Raw genomic sequence first — 22065 nt, forward strand, 5'->3', positions numbered from 1 at the left:
GTGTGTAGTGGAGGACTAGGTGAACTGTATATATTCCCGGGTTTCGGTACCAATTCGGAACCTCTCGGGGCCTTTCTTACAGTTGCTGCTCCTCATGTGTCCCTGTTGTTTCTGATTGTTATAAAGAAGTGCATGTGAGGAGGTAAATTGAGGTTGTATTAAAGATGTTTTGTAATTGATAAAACAAAGTTATGTGGCTGCATTGAAGCAGGTCTAGGTGCTTTGCTAGAACCGTTTGTAGTGACTACATTTGGTAGAACTGTACTATTTTCACTCCCCTCCAGTTCTAACTGTGACATGATGGAGCTGAGGAGACGCTATCAGAGCCTGTACATCCCCAGTGACTTCTTTGATGCTGTGTTCACCTGGGTGGATGGCTTCCCCCTGCAACGGCCCTTCCAGTTCGGCAACTACTGTAACTTCCACATCATGCACAAGGAGGTGGACTCTCTGGTCAAGAACACTGCGGTGCTGGACCCTCCCGATGCCAACCACACATACAGTGCTAAGGTAAGGTATACACACAGACAGGTTGCATGCGCATGTACATACACCTGTACAGCGCTATGTTGTGATGCGTCCACTACTAATACCACATACAGCGCTAAGGTATTCCACACACACCCTCACCTGTCCTGTCTGTTGTAATGCATTGAATAGGTGATGTTGCTGGCCAACCCCAGTCTAGAAGAGCTCTACCATAAGTCCTGTGCTCTGGCTGAGGACCCTCAAGAACTCAGAGACTCCTTCCAGCACCCCGCCCGCCTCATCAAGGTTAGTTAGGTGTCAACCAATCAGGGTTTTTTCCCAAGCCTGGTGTACAGTATGTCTAAGTTATAGAGTAGCATGGCTTAGGCTTGTTTTTGACCTCTTGTTTGTCTCTCTTTCGGTCTCTCTTTGTCGCTCAGTTCCTGGTGGGGATGCGGGGTAAGGACGAGGCCATGGCCATCGGGGGCCACTGGTCCCCCTCCCTGGATGGAGCGGAGCCTGAGAAGGACCCGGCCGTGCTCATAAAGACAGCCATACGCTGTTGTAAGGCCCTCACAGGCATAGACCTGAGTCTCTGCACTCAGTGGTAAGTCCCGCTCTTTTCTCAACCTCCTTTCTCTCTTTTCTATCGCTGTCTTTTCTCTGTCTATAACTAGGCCAGTGGTAGTATTATAAAAATTGGAAAGGCGACAATCCATGATGCATGGTTTTGTTAACTCCCAACTATTAATATATAGCTTTTTTTTGTTGTTGGTTTTTGGACATTAATGACTGATTCTGTCATTTGATTTGCCTCTTAATTATTTTTTGTTTTCCAATGTCTTTGGCTACCATATGACGCCGTTCTGCTTCTATCTATCTTTGTATATCTATGTTGTGGATGAATGAATGCATTGATTTTTGTGGCTCGAAGCGCAGTCTCCCGGACCAGAAGACACCACCATTACTTTTCGTGTTTTAAATGTTTTCTTTTCATTCTGTTAAATATCTTACATATTTAACTTCTTGCTTTCACTGTCCTGTCCTCTGATTCTGTGTCTTCTCTCACAAACTCTCCCGTCCGCGAGGTCATAAGCTACACAAACACAGAAATACTGAACTTTGATTGACTGAAGGCAAGGGTTGAGATGGGTTTGGGGTGTTACCAGGCTTGATGTTTTGTCAAAACAAAAAATGGCCGCTGTTTTCCCTGAAAACCAATGGACAACCAATGGAGAGCTGCAGACTGGGTTCCATGCTAATGTTGTGTGTTGGGGGGAATACTGTAACAAGTTCAAAAGTCATTGGGGGGGTAATGTAGCCTAGGCTAGCCCTAGCCCTGTTTTTGAGAGTTGTGTCCCTGACCCCAATGTTTCTTTCCAATGCGCCTTCTTCCTTTGCGACAGGTATCGTTTTGCAGAGATTCGCTATCATCGCCCTGAGGAGACTCACAAGGGGCGGACAGTGCCCGCACATGTGGAGACAGTGGTTTTGTTTCTTCCGGATGTTTGGCATTGTCTTCCTACCCGCTCAGAGTGGGAAGGGCTGTCGCGGGGACTTCGGGAGCAGCTGGCTGAGAAGCTGTCCGCGGAGCGGAAGGAGGCTGACGGAGAACAGGCACTGAACCGCTAATCCCTCTTCTCATTTCCCCCGCTTCTCACAGGAAGAACACAGCCACAGGATATTCACTAGACATAACCACCCCAGATACACACAGTACATTATGTTATACAAATCTAAACACACACAGAGGGCAAACCAGATATCACCATCATCGCAGGCAGGATATTGAACTACCTGGTCCCCTTTAGGTTCAGTTCCTCTCACTGGTCCCCCCCTCTCCTACCGTCCTGCTACCTGGTACTACCCCCACTGTCCCCTCCCTACACCCCCACCTGCCCTCACACTCAGCAGACGGAGACTAGGTCTTAACTGAATGACAATGCCGCGACTGGCCAATCAGCTTCCAGCTTAATAAATGACTCATAATTGGGTACTAACCTTGATATAGCCTAATTTTTATTGGCTTTATTTGCTTGTGCCAAAATCACAATTAATAAAAAATTAACCCCGCTTGCAATTTTGGCTGCTTGTATGAGGGGAGGATAAAATTACAATATTTGATTATTTGCTTGGGACCGCTGAGGATTCCAAAAGAGAATGCTGGAACCTGCAGAGCCAGTTGCATTGGCATGTGTTTGTTCTAGATTTTGTTTTAGATTTTTTTTTAATATATTTTTTTCTTCAGTTCAATATCTGCTGAACTTGAAAAGAGAGAAAAAACCCTTCCCTGAGTTCTGTCTGTTCCTGTTTTGATTGGACTGTATCTAGAACTTAGTTTGTTCCAGGGCAGTTGTTTGGACAGATGCTTTTCTATGATCTTCTAGAACCTAAACAGAACCTAAAGAATGCAGAATCCTGAACTATCCAAATCAGAATCTCTGCCAGACTGGGATGGCTAGCTAGGGAACCCACATACAGACAGTTGGCATACACACTGAGTTTGGCAACACAAGCTTTGAGTTGAACCTGATGTACCTACCACTACACAGATACAGACCACACCCCCTTTGGAACCCACTGTCATTGATTTACCTTTTTGTGTTCCACAGAACGTGATTGATTGGCCGCTGGGGATGGGGGGCGGGGTATTGGTTTTCCGTGATAAAGGTTTTATATTAAAGAGATAGAGGGCGTCCCTGTGTTACCTACTACCCACCCTGCTGTAGCAGAGGACTACTTTATCATCCCAGAGCAACTCACTAGGACCAGAGAAACTATCAGACACATGATGTGAAGGATCACCTTTTGTTTTTTCACTATTTAAAACGACAGGAGAACGACTGTTTTAATGTTTTTCTGTCCCTCTTTCTTTTTCTTTCTCTATTTCTCTATCTCGGTTGGACATTTATTTCTCAAAGGAGGAAGAGGAGAAGGATGAAGAAGATTCGAAGGAGGTGACCACCCCGACACACTGGACTAAGCTTGATCCGAAATCAATGAAGGTAGTGTTCGATAGTTGATAGTTGAATAGCCTATACTTGAGAAATGACTGAATATTACTCAGTACAAAGTAGGTTACTTCGACTTTTAAAGCCACTTACCAGATATACTTTTATTTAGAGTACAGTGAGTGCATAGCCTACATTTGTAGTATGTGTATGTGATGCAGGATTTGAACCCACAACCTTAGCATTGCTAGCGAGTCAGGATAATGTTCTTCTGACATGCTATTAGCTGTTTTGGTTCAGGTGGTTCCCCACATCTATACCTGGCATCATCTGGAACTGTGCAACTTAACAACAATCCTAACCAAAAAATTGCAGGGGGTGAAATGGTCCGGGATAGGGGAGGATTCAAGGTCCCCCTGGATAATTTTATTTAGAAGGACGGAGACGCTCAGTTATGGCTTTTTAAAGGACATTCTACTAGAAAATTATACTGAAAGAATCTAAAATATAATTTCCACCTGCAGAAATGAGCCCAATAACATAATGGTAAAATGATTTAAACATATTGGCCCCTCAGGGGTTGCAGAAAAGGAAAGATAAAACGCAGATCTAAAATACTTCTCGGCTTCAGTCAGCGTTCGCTCCAAATCAGAATGTAAAATTACTAATTGTGTGCTTCAGTCGCACTTCTCAATTCAGATGAAATATCTTTGCTCTCTTCATTGGATCATCAGACTGCTCTGACTGCTGTGTGGGCTACTTTTCTCCGGTGCTTTCCTTCTGTGTAGTTTTTCTCCGGTAGCAAGATTGACTTCAAGCGAAACATTCGGAAATGTAGCTGGGTACATTCTTTTTATGATAAACATTAGAAATATGATGGCCATGCATCGTTTTTGCAAAACAAATACCTTGCTTTTTCATTGTAAGCTAATTTACTTGTGTGGCTGCTAGCCAAATAGCGTTGCGCTTCTGATAAACGATGTTCTGCCGAATGTGTTGCACTAATGTATTTTGTGTGAAGAAAAACTATAGTCGCACGGCCCTTATCACTCCTTTGAAACAAAACACCACTGTTGACTTTCAATATAACACTCAGGTTAAATGGTTATGAAAATGCAGGTTTCTGAAAGCTAATACGACCCCTGGACCAGGCATAACGTTATAGCCAATTGATACAAATCATCATATCATTATGCCAGGTAACGTCAGGTTAAGTTTATTTTGCCGTTAACATTTCATTTGGAAAGTTTTATGGGAAAGCCATTTAGAAATGGTGTAGGCCATCGTATAAATAAGAATTTGTTCTTAAACTGACTTGCCTAGTTAAATAAAGGTAAACAAACTAAGTGGTAGACACGGGCATTCCCATGCCGTTACGTCTTCAGAAAGTTGCAAGAAATACACATCACTGATACATTCTTTACTATTCTCTACATGTAGACTTTGGATTGAACGAATGAATCTGCGTGCACCTTTTTCTCTAGGGCATTTGGGAAAGAATTGCACAGTTAAACCTAGCACTACAATTGTTCTCTGGGTGATTTATTTAGATTTTTGTGGGAGTCGCACTGGTGCTCCCAAAATTAAATGTCAGGACACACATCAAAATATCTAGGCTCGACCAAAATTGTCACACTTTAGAGCCCTGATCACAAGTCATTTCAATGCATTCTTGTCTGTAGCACCTCAGCAGGGCTAGCATTTTGGTAGTTTACTTGTGCACTTATATTTTGTTATGTATTGTGTGTCTCATTCCAGCATTCCTGTATTGATGTGTAGTAAAGTGGTATAAAAAAAGCAATCCATTTGTTCAGCACAAAATACATGTAAAAAAAATAAACAATCCGTGGGAGCTTCCTGTTTTGAATCACATTTTATATCCAGTCCATCCTAAATGTGTAACAAAATAGTTATAAAGGATGAACTGACCACCTCTCCTGTAGGTGAATGACCTGCGCAAAGAGCTAGAGTCACGCTCCCTGAGCTCTAAGGGGTTAAAGTCCCAGCTGATCGCACGCCTCACCAAGCAGTTGAAAGTGGAGGAGCAGGTAGAGGAGGCCAAGGAGCCTGAGAAACCAGAGAGCCAGGTCCCTGAGGAGGAGGAGCCTCAACACATGGAGGAAGACAGAGAGGTACAGTACAGGAGGCTAGGGTACTTACGACTAAGACACTTACTGCTAGGACACTTCTGCTAGGACACTTGTGTCTACTGTACTAACACCAAAGCTGGACAGAGGTATGCTTTTAGTGCATTTAGCTACAATTAGCACGATGACAAACAACATCACCAGGGATGGCTTACTTGAATGGGTCCACTGATTTCTTGTTTCTGATTATCCCATCGCTTCATCCCATTTCTCTCTGACTGTCTGTCCATCAGGAGGAAGAGAGGAAGAAGCAGGAGGAGTTGGAGCGCCAGCGCAGAGAGAAGCGCTACGTCCTGCCAGACGAGCCCACTATCATAGTTCACCCCAACTGGGCGGCCAAGAACGGCAAGTTTGACTGCAGCGTCATGTCTCTGAGCGTGCTACTGGACTACAGGGTGGAGGACAACAAGGAACACTCCTTCGAGGTGAGACAACAGTCACACACACAAACACTCACACTTTCAGAGGACATTCAGGACACACACACAAAGTCTCAGGACACTCAGTGAACACGAGCACAGACACACGTATTAGCAGCAGCTGCACTGAGTATTGGTATCTCCCAGTCATACACTGAATTTTACACCCCTTCACGAAAATGGTTTGCTCCTGCAGACATTGAGTCACTGGCTGTGGCTTGCTATATAAAGCAGGCATCGAGGCATTCAGTTACTGTTTGATTGGTTAGAATGGACAAAACGAGTGACCTAGTCACACCATTTCAGTATCTCAGAAACTGTCTGCCTCCTGGGATTTTCACGCACGACATTGTCTCGGGTTTAAAGAGAATGGTACTACAAACAAAAAACATCCAGTCAACGATACTGTTCCCTCTAAGCTGCGTTCATGCGCAGGTGCACAGCTCCCCTCGGACTGCCGCACAGAAGAAATATCAGCCTCCCCAGAGATGCACAAGATTGAACTTCACTCAACTTTCTAGAGTTTTCCCCTTTAGTTAACACTATCAAGAACGGCATCTCGGAAAGCACCACTCGTTGGTCCTTGTGGTGTAATGGCGTAGGGAATGTTTTCCTAGCACACGTTAGGTCCCTTGATGCCAATTGAGCAACGTTTGAACGCCACACCTTGTAGAATCCATTCCCCGCAGAATTCAGGCTGTTCTAAAAATCAAATTGTATTTGTCACATCCGCCGAATTCAACAGGTGTAGTAGACCTTAATGTGAAATGCTTACTTAACTTAACCAACAACTCAGTTCAAGAAATAGAGTTAAAATATTTACTAAATAAACAAAACAAAAAAAATAACAATAACGAGGCTATATACAGGGGGTGCCGGTTAGTCGAGGTAATTTGTACATGTAGGTAGGGGTAAAGTAACTATGCATAGATAATAAACAGCGAGTAGTAACAGTGTAAAAACAAAGGGGGTAGGTGGGGGGGGGGGTAGGTGTCAATGTAAATAGTCTGGGTTGCCATTTGATTAATTGTTCAGCCGTCTTATGGCTTGGGGGTAGAAGCTGTTAAGGAGCCTTTTGGACCAAGACTTGGCACTCCGGTACCGCTTGCCGTGCGATAGCAGAGAGATCAGTCTAAGACTTGGATGACTGGAGTTTTTGACCATTTTTGGGGTCTTTCTCTCACACCACCTAGTATTTAGGATCTGAATGGCAGGAAGCTTGGCCACACGCATTACCCTCTGTAGCTCCTTACGGTCTGATGCCAAGCAGTTGCCATACCAGCTGGTGATGCAACCGGTCAGGATGCTCTCGATTGTGCAGCTGTAGATCTTTTGGAGTATCTGGGGACCCATGCCAAATCTTTTCAGTCTCCTGCGGGGATAAAGGTGTTGTTCGGCCCTCTTCGCGACTGCCTTGGTCTGTTTGGAACATGATAGTTTGTTGGTGATATAAACACCAAGGAACTTGAAACTCTCGACCCACTCCACTTCAGCCCCGTCTATGTTAATGGGGGCCTGTTCAGCCCTCCTTTTCCTGTAGTCCACGATCAACTCCTTTGTCTTGCTCACATTGAGGGAGAGGAGGTTGTCCTGGCACCACACTGCCAGGTCAGTGAAGACACTTGCCAGTTGGTCTTTGCATGAGTACACGTCCTGGTAATCCGTCTGGTCCTGCGGCCTTGTGAATGTTGACCTGTTTAAAGGTCTTACATCTGCTACGGAGCGCGTGATCACTAATTTTGGGAGTAAAGGGGTGTCCGACCCGGTATTAGATGGGTGTACCTGATCAACTGGCCACTGAGTGTATACGTATGTACACCGTAAGAATGTACACAATATATGCTAACAATGATATGTACAGCATTAGATATATTCGTGAGCTATGTCAAGAATCCAGTATATAAATAAATATGTGGTGTGTACAAACTGTAACTAAAATACAAAGTACAGAGTGTGTGTTTGAGTTAGAGGTCGACCGATTATGATTTTTCAACGCTGATACCGATTATTGGAGGACCAAAAAAGCAGATACCGATTAATCGGACGATTTGTTATTTTTAAAAAATATATAGATTTTTTATTTGTACTAATGACAATTACAACAATTCTGAATGAACACGTATTTTAACTTAATACAATACATCAATAAAATCAATTTAGCCTCAAATAAATAATGAAACATGTTCAATTTCATTTAAATAATGCAAAAACACAGTGTTGAAGAAGAAAGTAAAAGTGCAATATGTGCCATATGATAAATCTAAAGTTTAAGTTCCTTGCTCAGAACATGAGAACATATGAAAGCTGGTGGTTCCTTTTAACATGAGTCTTCAATATTCCCAGGTAAGAAGTTTTAGGGTGTAGTTATTATAGGAATTATAGGACTATTTCTCTCTCTACCATTTGTATTTCCTTTACCTTTGACTATTGGATGTTCTTATAGGCACTTTAGTATTGGCAGTGTAACAGTATAGCTTCCGTCCCTCTCCTCGCCCCTACCCGGGCTCAAACCAGGAACACATCGACAACAGCCACACTCGAAGCATCGTTACCCATCGCTCCACAAAAGCCGCAGCCCTGGCAGAGCAAGGGGAACAACTACTCCAAGTCTCAGAGCGAGTGACGTCACCGATTGAAATGCTATTAGCTAACTAGCTAGCCATTTCACATCGGTTACACCAGCCTAATCTCGGGAGTTGATAGGCTTGAAGTCATAAACAGCTCAATGCTTGAAGCATTGCGAAGAGCTGCTGGCAAACGCACGTAAGTGCTGTTTGAATGAATGCTTACGAGCCTGCTGCTGCCTACCATCGCTTAGTCAGACTGCTCTACCAAATATCAAATCATAGACTTAATTATAACATAATAACACACAGAAATACGAGCTTTGTGTCTTTAAAATGGTCAAATCCGGAAACTATCATTTCAAAAACAACTTTTATTCTTTCAGTGAAATACGGAACAGTTCCGTATTTTATCGAACGGGTTGCATGCCTAAGTCTAAATATTTATGTTACATTGTACAACCTTCAATGTTATGTCATAATTATGTACAATTCTGGCAAATTAATTACGGCCTTTGTTAGGAATAAATGGACTTCACACAGTTCGCAACGAGCCAGGCGGCCCAAACTGCTGCATATACTGCTTGCACGGAACGCAAGAGAAGTGACACAATTTCCCTAGTTATAAGAAATTCATGTTAGCAGGCAATATTAACTAAATATGCAGGTTTAAAAATATATACTTGTGTATTGATTTTAAAGAAAGGCATTGATGTTTATGGTTAGGTTTTGTGCAACGACAGTGTTAAATCATCACCCGTTTGGCGAAGTAGGCTGTGATTCGATGATAAATTAACAGGCACCGCATCGATTATATGCAACGCAGGACAAGCTAGATAAATTAGTAATATCATCAACCATGTGTAGTTAACTAGTGATTGTAAGGCAGGTGGTTGGACTGGTAACCGGAAGGTTGCAAAAACAAATCCCCGAGCTGACAAGGTAAAAATCTGTCGTTCTGCCCCTGAACAAGGCAGTTAACTCACCGTTCCTAGGCCGTCATTGAAAATAAGAATGTTTTCTTAACTGACTTGCCTAGTTAAATTAAGGTGTACATTTTTTTCTTTTAATCCGATTTCTGATTGTTATGAAAACTTGAAATCGGCCCTAATTAATCGGCCATTCCGATTCATCGGTCGACCTCTAATTTAAGTATTAGGTGTGTGTTTGTGTGTGTGTGCATCACCTGATATAGGGCTAGGGATGGCTGTTCAACTGATGGCATGGTAATCAAAGCTGTTTTTTAGTCTCGGTCTTGGTACTGATGCACCTGTACTGTCTCCGTCTGCCAGAAGGTAGCCCAGTGACGTCCTTAATAAGATTTGCATCAAAAGGTATCGTGTCTCTGTCTCCTCTTCTCTCCAGGTTTCTCTGTTTGCGGAGCTGTTTAACGAGATGCTACAGAGAGACTTTGGCTACAGGATTTTCAAGGCCCTGGCCTCTGTGCCTTGCAAGGATGACAAGAAAGACAAGAAGGATAAAGCCAAGAAGGAGGCAGAAAAGAAGGAGGCAGAGAAGAAATCAGATGTGAAGAAAGTGAAAGAAGAGGAGAACGGAGAGCCGGTGACAAAGAAGGCAAAAGAGGAGGAACCGGAGAAGAAGGTAGGTGGTTCATAGCTCTCGAGAGTGAATTGTATTTATATTGAGAAAAAGTAGGTGGGAGGTTCATGGCTCTTGAGTGAATTGTATTTACAGTGCTTTCAGAAGGTATTCATACCCCTTCCTTGACTTATTCCTAATTTTATTGTTACAGCCTGAATTCATTAAATTTTTCCTCACCCATCTACTCACAATACCCCATAATGACAAAGTGAAAACAGGTTTTTAGAAATGTTTGATTACAGCTGTGTCTTTCTGGGTAAGTCTCTTTAGAGCTTTCCACACCTGGATTGTGCAACATTTTCCCATTATTCATTGCTAGACAACCATTTTCAGGTCTTGCCATAGATTTTCAAGCAGATTTAAGTCAAAACTGTAACTCAGCCACACGGGCACATTCACAGTCTTCTCGGTAAGCAAATCCAGTGTAGATTTGGCCTTGTTAATATCCCAGTTTCTGGTGGGAAGCAGACTGAACCAGGTTTTCCTCTAGGATTTTCCTTGTGCTTGGCTCCATTCTGGTTCTTTTGTATCATGGAAAAACTCCCCAGTCCTTAACGATTACAAACATACCCATAACATGATGCAGCCACCACTATGCTTGAAAATATGGGGCGTGGTACTCGGTAATGTGTTGTTGGATTTACCCCAACCATAAGATTTTGTATTCAGGACAAAAAATAAATTGCTTTCCACAGTTTCTGTACAGGCTTCCTTTTTTTCACTTGATCCATCCTCAGTTTTCTCCTATCACAGCCATTAAACTCTGTAACTGTTTTAAAGTCACCATTGGCCTCATGGTGAAATCCCTGAGAGGTTTCCTTCCTTCCGGCAACTGAGTTAGGAAAGATGCCTGTATCTTTGTAGTGACTGGGTGTATTGATACACCATCCAAAGTGTAATTAATAACTTCACCGTGCTCAAAGAGATATTCGATGTCTGCTTTTATTTTTTTAATGACCAATAAGGTGCCCTTATTTGCGAGACATTGAAAAACCTCCCTGGTCTTTGTTTGAATCTGTGTTTGAAATTCACTGCTCGACTGAGAGACCTTAAAGATAATGTAAAGTGTGGGTTACAGAGATGGGGTAGTTATTAATAAAATCATGTTAAACACTAATTGCACACAGAGTGAGTCCATGCAACTTATTATGTGGTTTGTTTAGCACATTTGAACTCCTGAACTTATTTAGGCATGCCATAACAAAGGGTTTGAATATGTATGGACTCGACATTTGAGCTAAAGACATTTGTATTTTTTTCTTTTGAAAAACATAATTCCACTTTGACATTATGGGGTATTTTGTGTAGACCAGGGACACCATTTTTAATCAGGCTGTAACACAACAAATTGTGGAAAAAGTCAATGGTGGTGTGAATATTTTCTGAAGGCACTGTACATACAAAGTTTGCTCCATGATGTAAAGGAAGTGCTCGGTTTTTCAAACAGCCTGCTAGTTCTAAGTTGTGCCTGTGCCATGTATTTTCCAAACCCAGGAGGAGGGTGAGAAGGAGGAAGAGAAAGTGCTGAAGGAGGATTCTATAGATGCGGAAGAGAAGGAGGAGGAGGATGAGAGCAGCAACACTAATGCTGAGGAGTACGACCCTCTGGAGGCCGAAGATGCTGATGACGATGACGAAGATGGTACATACAATGCAATGCCCCTGTCCTGATTCATTATGGGCCTGTGTCCAGGACACAAATTAGCACTAGTTCTGGACTAAAAAGCATGCTCAAGAGGATCTCTATAACAAACCCTAGAAGTGTTAAGAAATTATTCCCTGTACGTTTCACACAATTTCACCAGTACAAATCTCACTGACGGACTTCTGGCGATTCTTTCTCAGATAAAGACGATGAGGACTCTAACGGCAGGGACAGGAGAGACGACCGCAGCAGCAGAGACGACAGGAAGTCCAAAGAGCGGTCCTCTAAAGACAAGGAGAAGAAGCAGATGGTGACCTACAACAAGGACCTGCTTATGGCCTTTGTCTACTTTGACCAGAGCCACTGTGGCTACCTGCTGGAGAAAGACCTGGAGGACATCATGTACACACTGGGGTTACATCTGTCTAGAGCCCAGGTATATACACACACACACTGGGGTTACATCTGTCTAGAGCCCAGGTATATACACACACACACTGGGGTTACATCTGTCTAGAGCCCAGGTATATACACACACACACACACACACACATATACTGGGGCTACATCTGTCTAGAGCCCAGGTATATACACACACACACCGGGGTTACATCTGTCTAGAGCCCAGGTATATATACACACACACACTGGGGTTTCATCTGTCCAGAGCCCAGGTATATACACACACACACACACACACACACACACACACACACACGCACTGTGGTTACATCGGTCCAGAGCCCAGGTATATATACACACACACACTGGGGTTACATCTGTCTAGAGCCCAGGTATATACACACACACTGGGGTTACATCTGTCTAGAGCCCAGGTATACACACACACACTGGGGTTTCATCTGTCCAGAGCCCAGGTATATACACACACACTGGGGTTTCATCTGTCCAGAGCCCAGGTATACACACACACACTGGGGTTTCATCTGTCTAGAGCCCAGGTATATACACACACACACTGGGGTTTCATCTGTCCAGAGCCCAGGTATATACACACACACACACACACACTGTGGTTACATCGGTCCAGAGCCCAGGTATATATACACACACACACTGGGGTTACATCTGTCTAGAGCCCAGATATATACACACACACACTGGGGTTACATCTGTCCAGAGCCCAGGTATATACACACACACACACACACACACACTGGGGTTACATCTGTCTAGAGCCCAGGTATATACACACACACACTTGGGTTACATCTGTCTAGAGCCCAGGTATATATACACACACACTGGGGTTACATCTGTCTAGAGCCCAGGTATATACACACACACTGGGGTTACATCTGTCTAGAGCCCAGGTATATACACACACACACACTGGGGTTACATCTGTCTAGAGCCCAGGTATACACACACACACTGGGGTTACATCTGTCTAGAGCCCAGGTATATACACACACACACACTGGGGTTACATCTGTCTAGAGCCCAGGTATATACACACACACACACTGGGGTTACATCTGTCTAGAGCCCAGGTATATACACACACACACACTGGGGTTACATCTGTCTAGAGCCCAGGTATACACACACACACTGGGGTTTCATCTGTCCAGAGCCCAGGTATACACACACACACTGGGGTTACATCTGTCTAGAGCCCAGGTATATACACACACACTGGGGTTTCATCTGTCCAGAGCTCAGGTGTATATATACACACACACACTGGGGTTACATCTGTCCAGAGCTCAGGTATACACACACACACACACTGGGGTTACATCTGTCCAGAGCCCAGGTATACACACACACACTGGGGTTACATCTGTCCAGAGCTCAGGTATATACACACACACTGGGGTTACATCTGTCTAGATCCCAGGTATATACACACACACACACACTGGGGTTACATCTGTCCAGAGCCCAGGTATACACACACACACTGGGGTTACATCTGTCTAGAGCCCAGGTATATACACACACACTGGGGTTACATCTGTCCAGAGCCCAGGTATATACACACACACTGGGGTTACATCTGTCTAGATCCCAGGTATATACACACACACACACACTGGGGTTACATCTGTCCAGAGCCCAGGTATATACACACACACACACTGGGGTTACATCTGTCTAGAGCCCAGGTATATACACACACACACACACACTGGGGTTACATCTGTCTAGAGCCCAGGTATATACACACACACACACTGGGGTTACATCTGTCTAGAGCCTAGGTATATACACACACACACTCTGGGGTTACATCTGTCCAGAGCCTAGGTATATACACACACACACACACACACATACACTGGGGCTTGAGCTCAAGGTTACACATGCCTGCCCTGCTATTTTTATATTCGTCACAATAAATGTGATTGTTCATTTGTTATTTTCATAATGTTGATTCATTTGCAGGTAAAGAAGTTGTTGAACAAGCCGGTGGTGAGAGAGTCGTGTTACTACCGTAAACTGACGGACGCAGCTAAAGATGAGTCTGCTCCTTCCTTCAGTGAACCCCTGCTAGACAACCTGCTAGGTGAGGGAAGGAGACCTGACACTGGAATGGGTTATTCATTTTCTCTTTTTGACTTGTCTCAAAGCATTTTTTTAAGCTTCACTAAGGTGGATCGGAATGATCCATTCCTTCACCAATGCTTTCTGTGAATATCCAACATCCTAGTTAGAACTGACATAGTGTGGTTTATTTTTGAGTCTGACACTCTCTCTGCTCTCTCTCCCTCCCTCTGCCTTTCCTCCTCGATCACCACCTCTCTCCTCCCTCCTCAGGTAACCGTGCCTTGCTGCCCATGCTTGTGTCTCGTGGCCAGGCAGCGCCAGTGGAGTCTAGTGAGTCTGGAGGCGGCAGCAGTCTAATAGTGTATAATGGAGCCATGGTGGACGTGGGCAGCATTATGCAGAAACTGGACAAGAGTGAGAAGGCCAGGGAGGAGATTGAGCAGAAACTCATGGTGCAGGACTCCAAGATGGGTAAGAGACAAGTCACCTCAACAGATTCACTCAGTCCACTACGAGCTCCCTCTACTTACTATCCGTGGCATCATTCTGTGCCTCGCTCCAAGGGAGCCACTACTTATATTTTCTGATCATTGTTAAACTCAGACTGGCTTTTTTAGGTCTTCAAAGGTCTTTTAAACTCAGACTGGCTTTTTTAGGTCTTCAAAGGTCTTTTAAGCTCAGACGGCTTTGACGCAATGTTATCTTAATTCTGCGGCCTAATGTGGGAGGAAAATTGGTGAATGAACTTCAACCGGAAAAAAGTCTAATTTAATAGAATGTATTCCTGAGTGTCTAAACCTGTATGTGTGCGTTGTTGTGTTCCAGCCGAGGACACCAAGCAAATCCTCCAGCTGGTATCAGCTAACCGAGCCCTGTCTAAAGATCTGGAGGAGGTGAAGGGAACTCTGGGCCAGACGGAGAACAACTTCAGAGCTACGGTGGAAGAGAAGACTGTCTACCACGACCAGCTCAGCAAGACACTCAACAACCTGGGCAACACCATTAAGGAACTTCAGGGAGTCCTCAAAAAGGTAGAATTGATTTATTGGTAGACATGAGTTGGTTTTAAATTGTGATATTCATGGATTTCCATTAGGTCTGGAAGAGAGCAACTTACAATTGCTGGTGGATTGAGTTAGTTGTTAATGGGAGATTTGCATGAAACTTTAAGTTATGTTTAATAATCAGCCCAAACCAACTGTGATAAGAAGGAAATGTACTTGTCGTACAACCGTCAGTTTCACTATTGCCCCTCTCAGACAAATAGAAAGTGGCGCCTTGAAAGCGCCTCGACTACGACATGTTTGTTTGTCTGAAAAGGTGCACAATGAATTTTTAAATGCCGCCACGAAACCTTCTCTGGAGATAGTTAAGAAGCGCCACTGAACAGGCAATTAACTTGTCTCTAACGGCTGCTTCTATAGCGGGACTAACGTCCATCACTAGGCAAACAGATCTGTCAATCAAATGACCTCGAGCTGCCTGCACACAGACTCCTCCCTCCTAAAAAAGTACTTTGAATTTTGTTAAATACAATGGCTTACCAATACATTTAGTCTAAAGAAAACCCATCTATCTACCTTGCTATAAAGAAACAGCAGAAAAACAACACAACAACCCATCAACCAGCAATGTTTATTGTTGTCAGGGAAACAATACCGAGCAGAATTCTACTGGCTGAAAAGGTACAGACACTTCTGATGCGGCACTTAAAAAATAAAAAAATTGTCTGAAAGGTTATCAATTGCTGTTATCAATTGCTGTGTTACTGTAGTGGCGTCCTATGTATGAAAAGGGTATACAGTGCCTTGCGAAAGTATTCGGCTCCCTTGAACTTTGCGACCTTTTGCCACATTTCAGGCTTCAAACATAAAGATCTAAAACTGTATTTTTTTTGTGAAGAATCAACAACAAGTGGGACACAATCATGAAGTGGAACGACATTTATTGGATATTTCAAACTTTTTTAACAAATCAAAAACTGAAGAATTGGGCGTGCAAAATTATTCAGCCCCCTTAAGTTAATACTTTGTAGCGCCACCTTTTGCTGCGATTAAAGCTGTAAGTCGCTTGGGGTATGTCTCTATCAGTTTTGCACATCGAGAGACTGACATTTTTTCCCATTCCTCCTTGCAAAACAGCTCGAGCTCAGTGAGGTTGGATGGAGAGCATTTGTGAACAGCAGTTTTCAGTTCTTTCCACAGATTCTCGATTGGATTCAGGTCTGGACTTTGACTTGGCCATTCTAACACCTGGATATGTTTATTTTCGAACCATTCCATTGTAGATTTTGCTTTATGTTTTGGATCATTGTCTTGTTGGAAGACAAATCTCCGTCCCAGTCTCAGGTCTTTTGCAGACTCCATCAGGTTTTCTTCCAGAATGGTCCTGTATTTGGCTCCATCCATCTTCCCATCAATTTTAACCATCTTCCCTGTCCCTGCTGAAGAAAAGCAGGCCCAATCCATGATGCTGCCACCACCATGTTTGACAATGGGGATGGTGTGTTCAGCTGTGTTGCTTTTACGCCAAACATAACGTTTTGCATTGTTGCCAAAAAGTTCAATTTTGGTTTCATCTGACCAGAGCACCTTCTTCCACATGTTTGGTGTGTCTCCCAGGTGGCTTGTGGCAAACTTTAAACAACACTTTTTATGGATATCTTTAAGAAATGGCTTTCTTGCCACTCTTCCATAAAGGCCAGATTTGTGCAATATACGACTGATTGTTGTCCTATGGACAGAGTCTCCCACCTCAGCTGTAGATCTCTGCAGTTCATCCAGAGTGATCATGGGCCTCTTGGCTGCATCTCTGATCAGTCTTCTCCTTGTATGAGCAGAATGTTTAGAGGGACGGCCAGGTCTTGGTAGATTTGCAGTGGTCTGATACTCCTTCCATTTCAATATTATCGCTTGCACAGTGCTCCTTGGGATGTTTAAAGCTTGGGAAATCTTTTTGTATCCAAATCCGGCTTTAAACTTCTTCACAACAGTATCTCGGACCTGCCTGGTGTGTTCCTTGTTCTTCATGATGCTCTCTGCGCTTTTAACGGACCTCTGGGACTATCACAGTGCAGGTGCATTTATACGGAGACTTGATTACACACAGGTGGATTGTATTTATCATCATTAGTCATTTAGGTCAACATTGGATCATTCAGAGATCCTCACTGAACTTCTGGAGAGAGTTTGCTGCACTGAAAGTAAAGGGGCTGAATAATTTTGCACGCCCAATTTTTCAGTTTTTGATTTGTTAAAAAAGTTTGAAATATCCAATAAATGTCGTTCCACTTCATGATTGTGTCCCACTTGTTGTTGATTCTTCACAAAAAAATACAGTTTTATATCTTTATGTTTGAAGCCTGAAATGTGGCAAAAGGTCGCAAAGTTCAAGGGGGCCGAATACTTTCGCAAGGCACTGTATGTTACATAATGCATTCATAAGCAGTACAGCTATAACGTGACACATACGCCTAAAATGCTGTTCATAAAGAGCTCATTAGTTTGCAGAATACCGCCAAACATTGTTCTATTTTTGTATGTTGAAATGTACTGAAGAATTCCTGTCTTGTTTCTCCAGGAGGTTCCCTCAGAAGCCGCAGCTGACCAAAAATCCCAAACAACTAATGGTTCAGACGAATGAAAGAATGAGTTGTGTAATCGGACACACTTCTTACAAATCCTGTACATATGCACTAAAAACCAGTTTCATTTGGGTCTATAGTAGTTGTTTTCTCTCTCATGGCCATAAATAGATTGGCATTGTGTGGGTGAATCCCAAAGGGCACCCTATTCCCTATATAGTGCACTACTTTTGAACAGGACACATTGGGCTCTGGTCAAAAGTAGTGCGCTATGTAGGGAATAGGGTGGCATTTGGGACTTAAGCGTTCACTTAATTAGTTCTAATGTTTTTAAGTGACCTCACTGTTTCCACCTGAAAATAAAATGTTAATTTCATTGGTTTGAAATCAGTTAGTTTGATTCTCGGGTTATTATGATGCGTTCTAATTGTGAAACTATTAATAACTATTTTGTTCAAAATTGTGTTTATTTCATTGAGAAGTGCTTCTTTGCTTACGGTATACATTTTTCATTTTTGTAGCTGCCTCAGTTACTCATGATAATTTAAATGTTTTGTTTTAGTCTGCATTGGTTTACTCGTTCATAGCCCTACCCAAATAGTAACATAACATTGATGCCAGTATGTGTGAGTAGTACCTTATATCAGATCATTCTAATTAGCAATAATGGTGTTATTTATGTTCAAGTGAATTCATAAAAAAATATATATATTTAAAGTAAATAAACAATGATATTTAGAGGGGGGGGGGTGAGGACCTTGAAGAAGATATGTTTTTGATGAGTCAACAGAATGACTATAACATGTTCCTCCTCTTCTCCCTGACAGCTGATCAATAAAGTAATTGATCATTTTGTATTTCCTCATCCTACTAATCTATGTAACTGACTAGACTGGCTGCCACTGTTTTGAGACATGGGTTGTATTCATTAGGGAACACTAACAAAGTAACGGATTCTTATTGGACACGTTCAGATAGTACCTCCCCATTTTGGCCAGTTTGCTTCCGTTTAGTCCCCAATGAATACGGCAGTAGTATTGCATGCATCTCCTTATGAGAAACCTCAGTCTCTTGAGGCCTCTTCCAGTAGCAGGCTTGTTTGATCCCAGGAGTTGTGAGACCATGGTAGTCAGTCAGTCGTGTGGTCTATGTTACATCTATCCAGGGTGGGATTGTTTAGCATTGAGTTGTTTGTTTATTGAAAGTGAAGTAAATGCAAAGCCAAACCATAAGCTGAATGTCTCAACTAACATCAAAGGAACTGGAGCCCTAGGTCTCATCCTGCCTTTTGACCAAGGATAGAATGGTTGTGATTCTAGACTAAAACAACATGAGAATACTACTGGAGTTCTGTTGTAGAATTATGGATGTTCTAGAAGTGATGTTTTCTGTTCTGGGGTTGTTGTAAAACTGTGTGAGGAGTTATGATTCTGTCCCTCAATGTTTGGGCACCAGGTGTGATGGTGTATGTATGCATTTCTGGATGAGAGCCTAACTTGAGACATGAGCCCAAAGCATATAATTTTTCTATTGAAAATGTACTGTATGGCTGTCCTGTGCAGAATTAAAGGAGTCCATTTTAACATTTTGTCCTGATTAGCTTTTTTGTCCTGTATTTTAGAGCCATTTTGTATGTAAAATAAAATGTGTACAGTATATTTTGGTTAACATTGATATTGAAATGCTTATTGCAATGAAAGATATGGAAAATGCTTATTGGAGAGCAATTTATTCAAAATATTCTTATGTGTAAAAGTCTGTGTTACTGGAAGTAGAATTTAGAAAGATATAATAGAATGACAACCACCAGGGGGCATTGTATGTTCTTTTAATGGTTTCAACACATCTGACGTCTGCATTGTTTTGGTGTGTGTTCCTCCTGGTGATGTATTGTTGCTAGTCAGTTTTTGTCCCCGGCAGCTTCACACCACTCCCATCACACAAACAATGTTGTAGTGGTATGAAAATTGGTGGTGGTGGTGGAAAAACTAAACGCTCACTATACTGCAATGCAGTTTTCTGCAAAAAAATGGGTAAACTATGTTTACCCTCCACTGCGTGCACACACACACACACACACACAGATGGAATAATAATGGATGTGATGGGAAGGAAGGTCTTCTTTCATTTCAAAACATAACTCAAAGACAAATGATTGTATGTTCCCTAAAGGTGATAAAACAAAACATTAATGTCTCTCTGTATTGAATTTGTTCTCGTTCACATTATGTGCCTCTTACTCCCTATGAATGTGGGTGAGTTTGCTTCAGAGAAAATGAACTAGAGGTGACATTAAAGAGGGTACAGATCAAAGGTTGTGGCCAGAAGTCAGCTCACTGGGAAGCCAGTGTGACATTTCTAAACTTGTCTGTCTACCTTTCACAAAAGGTCACCTCAAACTCCTCAGGTATTTTACATTTCAGGGGTCAATGGTTCACTTTCGTCTCGTATTTACGCATTCAGAAAACCTTTTCAGATGGTCAATATTTCAAAAAAGTATCTTTGTACTGTAAAAGCTCATTGTATAAGGGATTTTACCCGGTGTTTCCCTAATGGTGGTGTTATGATATGGGGGAGGTTTAGTGTTATGACATAGACAAACACACTACCATGATGCACTTACACACTCCATCCCCAGGTGGCAGCAGCAACCGGGTCTAGCCGCTGAGCCAGGCCTTTATTGACACACAGGTGGTGATCTTCATTCAGTGTCCCAGCGGGCATAGCCGTGAGGCTGCTGGTTTTGTTTGGTGGTTTCGTTGTTTTTTCTCTTTATTTTGGGCATGCCGGTGTATTTTATTTATATATAAATATATATTTATGTTTTGTTACCATCTGAACAAATAATAAACAGTTTGTACTGGCTGACCAAGAGGTCAAGAAGCAGCCAGCCCTGGACCTAAGGTAAGATGGCCGTCTCCTGTAAACATATTTTCAACACATGCTTACATCCCACATTTATGCACACATCAAATCAGGTTACAGACCATGTAAGTTAACCAACAAACTTTATACATCGTTTGCTAGGCATAAGACTCCTAGACCTAACGAGTGCAGCAAAATCAGCAGGTTAGTAACATAGTTTTGTAACAGTGGGAAGGGATCACTGGTGGTAGGTTGCAGCTGACTCCTTTTGAGTCACAGATCAAGACTGAATCATGGCTAGAAATAGTTGTATTTCTTACATGGTGGGTCACAAGAAGAAAGACCAGTTTGTATGAACTTCTGACTTTACATTTTGTTAACATTTAGTCAACAGCTCTCTATATGTCATTTCCTGGGGAACAGTCAGAGGAACTGCAGTATGACTATCCTAAATCCTTAGTTTGTCTGTCTGTGTGTGTTGTGAAATCAGACCCCTGCCAGAGAGATTGATGCAGGTAACCTCACTCCCAGACTGAGACAGGGCCTTTGTGGCCTCCTCCCCTCTCTCCTCTTTAACCCAGTGAATCAAATGGTCTCTCTCACACACACACACACACACACACACACACACACAAATCTAGACAGGGTTGGTGGGTTCGGGTTGTGTTTATAAAGGGAGAGTTTTGGAAAGTAACTGATCAAGTTGCAATTCTTTCTCCCTTGATCTGGTTATGGTGTTACGCTGGTTCCATTAATGGTTGGATATAGTCAGAACGTGCTTTTAAAAAGTTTAGACCTCTTACTTGCAGGTGTTGATCGCTGATCTGCTTATCATTACCCTCTCTGTCTCCTCTGTTTAGTTCAGTCTGCGTTCCTATAGATGTGTATAGTAACTATCTATAGGGGTTGATGGCCAATCCTTTTGTAGTGTAGCTGTGTAGAGTTGTATGGTCTGATGGCAGTCCATTGTCCTGTGGCAGTGGGGCCGTTCTCTCCTCATTCTCTCATGTGTCTGTCTGGGAGTCAAACACGTCCCCTGTCTACCATCACCATCAACACCTCCCCCATCTCAAGAAGAGACACACAATCATTCAACAGTTGTAGGAGTTGTTTCCCTTACTCAACACTTGATCTCTCTTAACTACCAAAGCTTCCCATTGTCTGTGTGTCGAAAGTTCAGTGTCGTGATTATCATGACACAACCTGTTCCCCCAACTTCCCTCACAGCCTTTAGTGGCCTGATGTGTCTGCTTTTCATAACTCGCCCCAACTTCCTGTCTGTTTGCTTTGGGTTGTTGTCTTGATTT

The 22065-nt window shown here is 42.8% G+C and overlaps 1 protein-coding gene across 3 annotated transcripts in view; it reads left to right on the plus strand.

Annotated features, from left to right (window-relative positions):
- Positions 1-19476, plus strand: part of LOC139381974 (cell division cycle and apoptosis regulator protein 1-like) — a 36289-nt gene extending 16813 nt beyond the window's left edge. For 2 of the 3 annotated variants that reach the window (XM_071125868.1, XM_071125869.1), the window contains 14 exons: positions 285-510; positions 661-774; positions 909-1075; positions 1875-2085; positions 3390-3473; positions 5363-5551; positions 5800-5991; positions 9915-10151; positions 11646-11793; positions 11997-12232; positions 14209-14329; positions 14581-14781; positions 15136-15341; positions 17890-19476. In XM_071125868.1, coding sequence (XP_070981969.1) covers positions 285-510; positions 661-774; positions 909-1075; positions 1875-2085; positions 3390-3473; positions 5363-5551; positions 5800-5991; positions 9915-10151; positions 11646-11793; positions 11997-12232; positions 14209-14329; positions 14581-14781; positions 15136-15341; positions 17890-17952 — 2395 coding nt within the window. In that variant the 3' untranslated portion in view covers positions 17953-19476. The remainder of the gene's footprint in view (positions 1-284; positions 511-660; positions 775-908; positions 1076-1874; positions 2086-3389; positions 3474-5362; positions 5552-5799; positions 5992-9914; positions 10152-11645; positions 11794-11996; positions 12233-14208; positions 14330-14580; positions 14782-15135; positions 15342-17889) is intronic. The other variant, XR_011628603.1, reaches the window with a different exon arrangement.
- Positions 19477-22065: the final 2589 nt, after the last annotated feature.

Source organism: Oncorhynchus clarkii, chromosome 23 (assembly GCF_045791955.1).
Source record: "Oncorhynchus clarkii lewisi isolate Uvic-CL-2024 chromosome 23, UVic_Ocla_1.0, whole genome shotgun sequence".
NCBI lineage: Eukaryota > Metazoa > Chordata > Actinopteri > Salmoniformes > Salmonidae > Oncorhynchus > Oncorhynchus clarkii.